General features: G+C 50.7%; 1 protein-coding gene across 1 annotated transcript; it reads left to right on the plus strand.

Moving 5' to 3' along the window:
• Positions 1–4,436: 4,436 nt before the first annotated feature.
• On the plus strand, positions 4,437–7,889 carry Sost (sclerostin). Its single transcript, XM_051183420.1, has 2 exons — positions 4,437–4,748; positions 7,200–7,889. The coding sequence occupies exons 1-2, from the start codon at positions 4,529–4,531 to the stop codon at positions 7,619–7,621; spliced, it is 642 nt and encodes a 213-aa protein (XP_051039377.1). The 5' UTR covers positions 4,437–4,528; the 3' UTR covers positions 7,622–7,889.
• The last annotated feature ends 4,026 nt before the right edge of the window (positions 7,890–11,915 follow it).

An 11,915-nucleotide genomic window follows, 5' to 3' on the forward strand; every position in this document is an offset into this window, starting at 1 on the left:
TGAGAAGAGTTCATACTGCTCTTGTATAGGTCCCTAGTGTGGTTGCCAGAACCCATGTTGTGTAGGTCTCCAACCACTTATAACTCCAGGTCCAGAAGATCTGGCAGCTCTGCCTCCACTGGCGTCTGCACTTACAAGTACATGCCCACATACAGATGTACACATGATTAAAAATAAAATAAAAGTAAAAAAAAAAAAAACCTTAGCCGTTGGAGGTTCCAACCTGAAAAGCTGGCATACTGTATAAGTCCATGATAGTGCTCTGGCTAACACGAGACCTATGGAGACAGAAGAGAACTCAGTGTGTGCTAGGAGTTGGATGGGAGGAGAAGGGTGGGTGGGGAACACAGGGAACTTGGGCAGTAAAAATTCTTTGTAAGACTCTAATGAAGGATACATGCCTGCCATTGTACCCATATACTGGATAACTCCAGGGAATTTTTTTTTCCAAGACAGGGTTTCTCTGTGGCTTTGGAGCCTGTCCTGGAACTAGCTCTTGTAGACCAGGTTGGTTTCAAAGTCACAGAGATCCACTTGCCTCTGCCTTCTGAGTGCTGGGATTAAAGGTGTGTGCCACCACCGCCTGGCCAACTTCAGGGAATTATGTTGAATGGGGTGGGGGGAGGCAATGCCATGCATTGGTTGCGTCTGCATAACATTTTTTAATTGAAAAACTATGGAAGTCGAGGTTAGATTGGTGATTACCATGAGTTGGGTCTGGAAGAGGGAGGGTGATGGATGCAAGTAGACATCTTTGTAAAAGTGACAGAGTAGGCTATGGTGGCACGTACCTGGGATCTTAATAACAGCTGGGAAATAGATCTGGAGTTCAAGGTTAGCCTCAGCTAGCCTGTGGTACTTGAGACTCTGTTTCAAAATAAATAGTGAAATAAATAATGAAAGGACATCAGGTCAGAACCTTGGGGCCACAGAGCCATTGTTCATTTTAATTGTGGTGGATAGGCAAATATGTGATAAAATTGTATAGAAGTAAATAAATGAGCAAGGCTGGAGAGATGGCTCAGCCATTAAGAGCACTGGCTGTTCTTCCAGAGGACCTGAGTTCAGTTCCCAGCACCTACACGGTGCCTCACAAGCACCTATAGTGGGGTCTGATGCCCTCTTCTGGCGTACAGATATACATGCAGACAGAGCACTCATACCTAAACTAATACTTTTTTTTAAAGAAGAAGTATATGCGAGAAGTATATTGCCACAGTAGGTGCACACGTGGTGAGCACTAGGAAACCAGGGAGGGTGTGAGTAAGCCTGGTGCACTATGTGTCCTGGCTGTGGCGCTGTACTGACACCTTTGGTGAGCTGTTACCGTGGAGGGACACTGGGCAGAGAAGACATAAAATCTCTCTGAATTATTTCAAGTAATTGTCAACTTACAATTACCTCAAAATGTAAACGAGCAATTAAGAAAACCTATCCAGGTAGGGTGGTGTTTGCCTGTCACTGCACTTGGAAGGCTGAAGCAGGAGGACCAGGAATGTGAAGGAGCCTGAGTTATACAGCAAGGCCATCTCAAAAAACAAAGCAAGACCCCAAGCCAACTAAACAACAAACCCATTACACCACACAAGAATGTTGACTGCAGTCCTGCTGAGAACAAGAGGTCAGAAATACCCTCTAATCCCAGCACACAAGAGGCAGAGGTAGGTGGACTCTGAGTTTGAGGTCAGCTTGATCTACAGAGTGAGATCCAGGACAGCCAGAGCTTGTACACAGAGAAACCCTATCTTAAAAAACAAACAAAAGAAGAAAGACCCTATACTCCAGTCTAGGATCCACAGAGACCTGAGGTTTGACTCTAAGGCTGTTGACTGTTGCTTAACCTTGAGAAATGATAAGGTTTTTGTGTAAATATACACATCACTGACTTAACATCAAGTAAAAAGAACAGAAGGCAGGCACCACAGCAGGTTCTCAGAGCTATCCTGTGCCTGTTGGCTATCTGTTGACCGAGGATGATCCAGAGAGATGTGCTTTTAAGGAGCTCTTCTTCTCTGTACACACCCTTTTTCCTATTAACACTCCCTTAATCCCGAACCCGGCCACTCTCTGGTGGTTTCTCCTTTTATATCCAGCAGGTGGCAGAAGTGTTCCAAGAACTGGTTGTCATCTCCATCAGCAGATGGTGCTATTAGACCCATTCTGCATGTTCACAGGACCCCTGGCCAGGAACTGCCCTCTCTCAAGTCTGGAGTGAGTAACAGGCTGGCTCTCTGGCCCAGACAGGGTTAACAGTCCACATTCCAGAGCAAGGGAAAAGGAGACTGGAGGTCACAGACAAAAGGAGGGGGCAGCTTCTAACAACACCACAGCTCTGGTGTAAGAGATAGATCACCCCCAACAATAGCCACAGCTGTTTTCGTCTGCCCCGAAGGAAACTGACTTAGGAAGCAGGTATCAGAGAGGGCCCTTCCTGGAGGGACTTCTGTCTGCCTTGTAAAACTGTCAGAGCAGCTGCATTGATGTGTGGGAGATGGAAGATGAAAAGGAGGACACAGGCAGTTGGCCACAGATGGACAGGCCACTTACAAGTCGAGGCAGGTGGCAGAGCCCTACAGAAGCTGTGCAGGTGGAGGGCACTGATTCATTGCACAGTTAGCATACCAAGGCAGGGTGGACCATAGCCTTCTTCCCAGCCCTCTTCCAGGGCTGGGGCATCCTCCAACAATCTGTCTCAGTGAAGGCTTCTGCGGCCCATCCTTTTTTGCACCTTAGGTGTGAACCTTCCCACTCACACCCCTCCTTCTGCCTGTCCATGGCCCTTCTGCTACTGCCGGCTGAGCCAGCAACTCCTTTGGGCTTCTTTTGTGTCTAGACCAGTGGTTCTCAACCTGTGTGTTGACACCCCATGGGAGTTGTTGAATGACACTTTCATGGGGGTCAGCCACCCTAAGACCATGGGAATTATCAGATATTTACATTGTAATTCATAACAGCAAAATTCCATTTGTGAAGTAGCGATGAAAATCTATGGTCAAGGCCATCACAACATGAAGAACTGTCTTAAAGGGTCACCGTGTTAGGAAGGTTGAGAACCAGTAACTTAGATGTACCTGAGATGGCTTTCTAAAAATTACCTGTTTATATGTGTCCCTTGGAACATTCATCTAAGACTCAGAGCTGCTTATGAAAATATAATGAGAGGCTGGAGAGATGACTTGGTGAGTAAAACTGCATGTTGTGCAAGCATGAAGACCTGAGTTCAAATCCCTACCACCCATTTGGAAAAGTGGCCATGCATGCCTATAACCCCAGGATTGTGGGGGGGGGGGAACAGAAGCAGGTGGATCATGGGAGCCCACTAGCCAACTGGCCAGCCTAACCTAAGTGTCTCAGTAAGAGATACTGTCCCAGGGGATAACTTGGAGAGTGACCGAGGAGGACACATCTCCTCTGGTCTGTATACACCCACACATACAGGTATATTCTCACACTTACCACACACACACACACACACACACACACACACACACACATACACACATGCTCACAGAAAATGTAACAAGCTGAGAAATGATGGCACTGAGAAATGTCAACACTAAAAGGCCTGGCCTTGGCTTTTGCTAAGAAACGGGATTCTGGGTTGCCTGCCCCAGAGCTGGCTAGGGAAGGAACTGCCTTTGGCACATTAGCCTGTAAGCCACATTGATTCCCTGGCTAAGAATCACCCATGAGGGATCCCAGGTCCCAAAGGGTAGAAGAGATTTCCTCTTTGTGCCCCATCTCCAAGAGCCATGGTTACCCTCCACCTGTTGCCAGAATCCCTTCTCACCGATGGCTGTGGACTCTACTTCCCCCTGGTTTTAAGGAGAAAGCCAAGGGACTTTTGCTCAGAATCACCAGTGCTGAGCCATACGGAGTTGAGGCCAATGGGATTTCTTTAAAAGTGCTTACATAGCAAGTGTGAGATCCTAGGTTGGATTCCCCAGGATTTCCACCCCCCCCCCATAAAAAAGGCACCCTTCTGCTTGTGGGTGGGGAGTGGGGTGCAAACAGATACCTTTAATTAACACCATTAGCTGATGGGGTGACAAAGGAACGTGGCTAGAGGAATTTGGTCAGCTGAACTCTGCCTTCTGTAGAACGCCAAGCCCCACATGTTTCCTTTGTTAAGCTGGCCCACAGTTTGTTTTGAGAATGCCTGAGGGGCCCAGGGAGCCAGACAATTAAAAGCCAGGCTTATTTTGATATCTGAAAACCACAGCCCTCAGAATGTGGGAGGTGCTGGGAGAGCTGGCTCTGTCCTTGCCTCAACACCAACCCCCCCCCCCTTGGGTCACCTGGGAGCGCCAGCAGCAATTTGGAAGTTTGCTGAGCTTGAGAAGTCTTGGGGAGGGCTCACTCTGAGCACACCCCTTTCCCCTGGGGGGTGGTGAGGAAACATGGGACCAGCCCTGTTCCAGCCCACCCTTATTGGCTGGCATGAGGCAGAGGGAGCTTTAAAAAGGCGACTGTATCTAGGCTGGGGATTGGAGCCTGTGCTACCCAGTGCCCTCCTCTATCTGGTACCATGCAGCTCTCGCTAGCCCTGTGTCTTGTCTTCCTGCTTGTACATGCAGCCTTCCGTGCTGTGGAGGGCCAGGGGTGGCAAGCCTTCAAGAATGATGCCACCGAAATCATCCCTGGGTTCAGAGAGTACCCTGAGCCTCCCCAGGAGCCGGAGAACAACCAGACCATGAACCGGGCAGAGAATGGAGGGAGACCTCCCCACCATCCCTATGACACCAAAGGTACGGGATAGAGAAGACAAGTTGTTAGCATGGGGGGCCGAGAGGTAATGGGGTTAGTTTTAGAATCTGCTCTTTGGAGGCCTTGAGGATTGGGTGGATAGTTATCCTCTGCCACACTGGGGGAGGGACAGGCTTGGGGGCCAGGGGCTGGCTGAGCACCCAAGGCACGGGGGAGCTGAGATCAGCCAAAGCTGTAACCTAGGTATGGGCTTGTAGGATGGTTCCAAAAAAAAATCTCCTTAAGACAGATGCAAGGGTTAGATCTGGTTGGACCAGCGGGGAGGTGACAAGGTAAGGCACCTGATGGATGCTGTGGCTGTGCTATATCTCACATGGCCACCCCATGAGGTAACCCTAGCTTGAAGAAACAGGCTCCTGAGATTAAAGCCACGGGGTGGGGGGTGGGGTGGAAAAAGAGCTGAGACTGGAAGCTGATTTGATCCAGTTGCAACATAACCCTGGGTTGGGTTTGGATGGGGACCTGAAGCTGGAAAGAAGCCCCGTCAGCTCCCCTTGCTGGGCCCAGTGGGTTAGCGCCAGAGAACAGGGTTTTAGGTACCGGTTTAGCCCGTGACATGACTGGCAGTTGAGTACAGCATCCCCCCTATGGGCAGGTGGCGCCATCTGCCCTCTGCTTGCACCCTGGTCCCAGCTTTGCCTTGTTCCTAGGGACAGAGCCAGTGGAGGCAGGCCTGCACAGGGAAATGCCTAAGGGATCGAGTGCACAGCTGGCAGGGCTGACAGGAGTGGGGTGGCAGCTGGAGGGACATATTCCAGAGTGAAGACCTTGCTGCCTGCTACTCACCAACTGAGTGGGGCAGAGGCGCCTTTTCCAGGCTGCCACCACACTCCTGCCTCCTAGCCAGTAAGGGGTGTGGGGAAAAAACCACCCCGAAGGAGTGTGCAATGCAGTCACGTTTTGCAGAGGATGTGCCTGACCTAAGGGCACTCACTATTCTTGGAAAGTCCTCAAACTTATCCTTCCCTGGGCAAACTGACTCGCCTCCACATACCACCCTCTACAAGGGTGAGGGAGTCAAATCAGCCCAGAAACCAAACAGCCAGCCACAGAAGGGTGACAAGACATACACCTCCCCTGCTGTGGAGGCGAGGAGGTGGGTCCTGGCCTCTGCTGCTCTCTGGTTTTGGTCCTGGAACTATTTTTTTTTTTTATTATCATTTCTTGTCATATTATTAGCCTGTGAAAATTTTGGGGGTGGACAGGACTCACACATGAATCAGCTAGCTCAAAAGCTCCCATCTACCTAAGCCCATGGTGGGAGATGTAGCCTGGGTTTGTAACAAGATGGGGCCAGGCATCAGACCCTTCCACAGGAGGCAGGCTTGTATCACCATGAGCTACCCTACCATTCAAGGCACACAGAACAAACCCTGGTATGCAGCAGGTGCCAAACAAATGCCTATAGGAGCAGAAGCTATAAGATTGAGGGCCAGAACTCTAACCTCTTCTGCTAAGGAAGTAGCTAGTACCCACCCCCCACCCATCCCCATCCTGGGATCCTCTAACAAATCACTTTCACCCTTGCAGGAGCCAGAAGGTACTGGTATCCTAGGCAGGGATGTCAGGTAACCCAGCCCTGCCTTTGGGGCAAGTTCTTTTCTCAGCCTGGACCTGTGATAATGAGGGGGTTGGAAATGCCGCCTTTGGTTGCTTTCAAGTCTAATGAATTCTTATCCCCGCCACCTGCCCTTCTACCCCTCCTTCACAGCAGCTGTCCTGATTTATTACCTTCAATTAACCTCCACTATTTTCTCCATCTCCTGGGGCCCCGCCCCTGCCCCAGTGTCTGGTAAAGGAGTTTAGAAGGGACAAGAGCCAGCCAGATGTGGCTAGCACCTGCTAGACAAGGCTGGAGACAAGGAGCTAAATTAGAAGAGTGCTTGGTTAGTATGCACGAAGCCCAGGGCTGGATCCCTAGTACCTCTTAAGCCAGGCAGTGAGTGACCACCACCTGGGAGGTGAAGATGGGAGCTCAAAAATTCAAGATCATCTTCAACTACACAGCCCATTTGAGGCCAGCCCAGGCTACATAAGACCCAATCCCCAAACAAGAACATACTGCCAACTCTGACGGTGCCATATAGTGCCCGGTATAATGCACAAGTAGTGGATGAAGTCATTGAATATTGGGGCAACCTGTTTTACAGATGTGGGGAAGAGAGACGTTAAGTTCCTTGCCCACGGATCACACAAAATAAATGACAGAGAACTGGTGTTTGATCACTGGGTTCTAAGGACAGTGAGCAGCCAGGGAGAGATCTTCCCCTGCAAGCTTCAAAAGTGCCTGGTGCTTCCTTCCTATGAGCCATGCACGGATGCGGATGCGAAAGCGCCTGGAGAGGGGCAGGTCTGGGAAAAGCAAGGAGGAATAGCCGGAGCAGGCCAGCCTGGAGTAGGCTGCCGCCCTTACGCTTCCCTCTTTTCCGCAGACGTGTCTGAATACAGCTGCCGCGAGCTGCACTACACCCGCTTCGTGACGGACGGGCCGTGTCGCAGCGCCAAGCCGGTCACCGAGCTGGTGTGTTCCGGCCAGTGTGGCCCCGCGCGCCTGCTGCCCAACGCCATCGGCCGCGTGAAGTGGTGGCGCCCGAACGGACCCGACTTCCGCTGCATCCCGGACCGCTACCGCGCGCAGCGGGTGCAGCTGCTGTGTCCCGGAGGCGCGGCGCCGCGCGCACGCAAGGTGCGTCTGGTGGCCTCCTGCAAGTGCAAGCGCCTCACCCGCTTCCACAACCAGTCGGAGCTCAAGGACTTCGGGCCGGAGACCACGCGGCCGCAGAAGGGTCGCAAGCCACGGCCTCGCGCCCGGGGAGCCAAAGCCAACCAGGCGGAGCTGGAGAACGCTTACTAGAGCGCTCCCGCACCCACGCAGCCCCCGCGCGATCCGACTCGTTTTCATTGTAAAGCCTGTAGCCCAGGCCAGGGGCGCCAAACCTTCCAGGCCATGCGGAGTCCCTAGTCGGTAGAGTCCCCTTGCTCTCCTGCAGGAGTTCCCGCAGGCCAGGAGAGGGAGCTGAGTCACAGACACTGAGCCATTCTGCCCAGTCAAGGTAGCAGAGTGTGAAAGGACCTGGGACTGGTTACAGAGGTACAGTAGATCCCCACCCTCTTCCCACTGAAAAGGCCATGTGTACAAGAACACAGGACTAGATAGGATTTCTGGCCCTGGCTTTGGCCACTGAGGGCGAGGTTGGGCTACTGGTTCACTTTTGGTACCTCAATGCCTCCTTTGTAAAATATGGGTCATGGTGAGATTAGACTCTCCAAGAACTCTGCTGAGCTTCCAAGGCCTGGGGTCTTCCCATATGGGCAGGTGGAGGAGACAGGAAGGAAGAGAGAGAGAGAGAGAGAGAGAGAGAGAGAGAGAGAGAGAGAGAGAGAGAGAGAGAGAGAGAGAGAGAGAGAGAGAGAGGATTTCTGGTTGGCAACCTCCTAGAAGAGGCTGTTGATTCACAGCCTGACCTCCCCAGATGTTTGTTTACCCCCCCCCCCACATCTCAAATTTGCCTTGGGGTGGAGAAGGACAGGTCTCAGAGATGGTGGAAGGGACAGAAATTGCACCCCTGGTCCCCAAAGATCAGTTTCTTGCACCCACTGCCTTGCCATATTTCAAAGGGATTTTCCACATAACAGTTTAAGGTCTTTGGGGGGAAACCGGGCTTTTCAGTTACTTCCAACCAAAGCTGGCTCTTCCAGGACACCTCCTCCTGCCTGCCATCCAGGGACACATTTCTTCTGTCCAGAAAAATAGCGTCTTCATGCTCTCTTTAGTGATGGCATATCTTACATTAAAGAGACTCATAATGGGGGGGGGGGCAACTGCTGTACATATACGGAGAAGCTGGGAGGCGCCGCAGCTGCCACCCACCAATCTTTTTGTAAATCATTTCCAGACATCTCTTACTTTCTGTGTAGATTTTAATTGTTAAAGGGGAGGGGGTGTTTGTAACCTGGGGGGAGGGGCAAAGCGCATGGAGCAGGGAAGTCCCTGAGGCTGGCCTGGTGGGTTTGGCAAGCTTCCCATGTGGGGCTCATCCACAAGAATGGAAGCCGTGGTTTTTAAAGAGTTCAGCCACATATTTATTTTCTCATTTAAGTTATTTATGCCAACGTTTTTTTTTTTTCCTTGTAAAGAATGACAGTGTCAGTCCTGCTTTGTGAAGCACAAATGTGTGGTTTTTTTTTTTTTTTTTTTTTTTTTTTTGGCAACCAGAGACATTGCTAATAAAGACAATGAATCATGACCAGGAGGATGTGATCTTTTTTTGTCAACCACACACAGTGTCGTCTGTCATCTCACACCCTTCCCTTGGTCACCAGGCCCAACCCTTGAAGACACCTTGGACAACCCTGGTAGCCCTTAAGGCAATTATGTGCCAGCTTTGAAAAGTCATGCTCACTCTTTCCTCTCCGAGCCTAGCCCTCATTGCCCTGCTGGGACATTATCGTTCTCTGAGCTCAGCCTCTTAACAGACTGTCCTCCGTACTGTCACCCGTTGCTCAGGGTCACAGTCTCCCACCAAGGCTTTCTTGGCCTTTCTCCTCACCTCCCACTCTCCCAAGCCCTCTTACCATCTCCAAGTGGCCCTGTGGATCCCTGCCTCTTTACTTTGCCGACTCCACTTGTCACAGCCACATTTCTTTAGGATTCATGGAACTTTGCGCTTGCTCCCCAAACCTTTCAGAAATGTCCCCGTGTCTGATGCACCCTCTGTCTGTGACGTCCTATGCCTCTATTTGGCTCCCAATTCTAGGTCTTCTGTTGTGCATTCATTTCATGGGGTATTGTCTAGTCTGGCTGAGCCCTGCTTGATCCTGGGATAGAAGTGAAACCAAGAACAACCGAGGACCAGTGTGCGCAGGACTGGGCCAAGCTTCTCCCAAATGAGAATTTTACACCTCCCCGGGAAAGGTGTAAGGTCTTCAAAGGCAGAGGTGATGCCTGGCTCTTCTCCTGAAAATGCTTGGGAGTGTTGCATGCTGGGACTCAGTAACTACTTTTTGGTTGCCATAAAAAGAAATGGGGGTGGTGGTGGTGGCGGGAACTGGGATCGATATGTAAAATAAAAATTAAAAAAAAAAAGAAAGAAATGGGGCCTGTGGGGGAGTACATACCATAAGCTTGGCACCTGGGGGGCAGGGGGCAAAGACAAGAGAACTGGGAGTTCAAGGCCAACTAGGGCTAGATGAGGCCCTATCTCAATCTCCTCTCCCACCCCAACCTGTTTTGTTTTGTTTTGGATTTGGAACTGCAACACTTTAAATCAAGTGCATCTTTGTGTGAAGGGAATGCTATCCCAAAAGTAAACGACCTTGTGTGTGTACATGCTGGGAATTGAACCAGGGACTTCGTACATGCCAGGCAAACTCCCTGCCACTAATCACTATCCCTGGCCCCTACTGGATTTTTAACTCCCAATGAATCCCCTGATTGAATTATCACCATCAAGCCTTTGACAAATATCACCGAGTGTTGCCAGTCTCTGAGGGAGCCCCTCAGAGAATCCAGGCATTCTGAAGAACATCCCAGAGCAAAGAGGTAATGGAGATGTTGGTCAACCCCCAAGATGGTGTGGTGCAGAGGGTGAGGACAGGGACTTCAGAGGCAGGCTTGTATTTGAGTCTGAGTAGACTGGGGTACCCAGGATTAAAATGCTTTCCTCACAACCAGCCTGAGCTCAGTCCTTGGTACTCAGAGCCCAATGGGCACATGGGTGAAGAATGACTACTGTCATTCAGAACCAGGCAAGAACAATTAGCTTTATGGTGACCCCAGGGGAGAGTGGTTAGGGAAGGGTGTCAAAGAGGGAGCTGCTAGAGGTTCATCTGAAGGAGAAGGGATCCTAGACCCTCTGAGCAAAACCCCCCACTCAGGCACTGAGGCTGTGCACAGCTGCCTATGGGTGCAGGAGGGCTAACCCACCATCCTTCAGTATGCCCTTGTATTCCCAACACATGCCAGTGATGAAGGAGACTAGAGGGTCCAAGTGATGCCCAAACCTGAGCACACCTAGGCACCTAGGGCTTGCTTTCTAGGACCAGGAGATGTAGGAGAGACCATCTTGGGCTATGATCCCATTACCACGAAGAAGAAAAAAAAAAAAAATCCAAGGGCTAAATTGTAGGTCAGGTTAGAATTTATTTATAGAAAGTTATATTCTACCTCCATGGGGTCTATGAGGCTGGCGCCGATCAGAAAGAACAAACAACAGGCTGAGCTGGGAGGGGTGGCATTTTACTGTGGGGAGCACGTGTTCTTGGGGTGCAGCCAGACACGTGGCTTGTATTAATAGTCTGAGAGCCAAACAGAGAGACAGAAGGAACACCCCCGACTCGCACACACCACTCATTTCTCACTCCAGAGAGGTATACTCACATCCTGAGAACAAACCATGCCTTGTCACAAAGGAGACAAGGCCACAGAAACTCAAAGGAACCACAGGACCCCCAAGTCCCCACTTTCCTTGAAGCAGGCAGAACTTGGTTGCAGGGAAGACGGGAACCTGCAGAGCCCACCTGTGTGTGTTCTAGGCCCAGAGCCACAGGCACTGGAAGCTGGTGCTGGAACCCACCATGCAGGCTCTCTTCCACAGGTTCCTTGACATCAGCCCCCACGACCTGATCCTGTTTCCCAATTGCTGATGATGACAACGATGGAGTCTGCCCAGTCCTTGGATTGCACCCTGGCTTCCCTATCTGAGGGCATAGGAGGTCTTGGGTCTTGGAGTGTTTACACAGGCATTGGAGGTGTCCTTGTTTTATTTTGAACTTAATTGTGTGTATGAATGTTTTTTCTTGAACGTATGTCTGCGTACCATTTATATGCTGGGTGCCCATGGAGTTCAGAAGAGACCATTAGACTAGGGGTCAGGGGTGGAGACAGGTGGACCCCTGGAGTTTGTTGTCCATCCAGTCAGTGAATTCCAGGTTTCATGATAAATTGTGTCTCAAAAAGCAAGACATTGAGTGACTGAGAAAAACTGATACTGACTTCTGAATAACACACACACACACACACACACACACACACACGCGCGCGCATGCACGCGCACACACACACACACACAGATCCCATAACTCAGACCTGGGAAGTCCTTTCCATTTTCAAATTCCGCCTGAAAGGCTGCCTTCTCTACAGGCAGATA

This window comes from Phodopus roborovskii, unplaced genomic scaffold (genome assembly GCF_943737965.1).
Source record: "Phodopus roborovskii unplaced genomic scaffold, PHOROB, whole genome shotgun sequence".
NCBI lineage: Eukaryota > Metazoa > Chordata > Mammalia > Rodentia > Cricetidae > Phodopus > Phodopus roborovskii.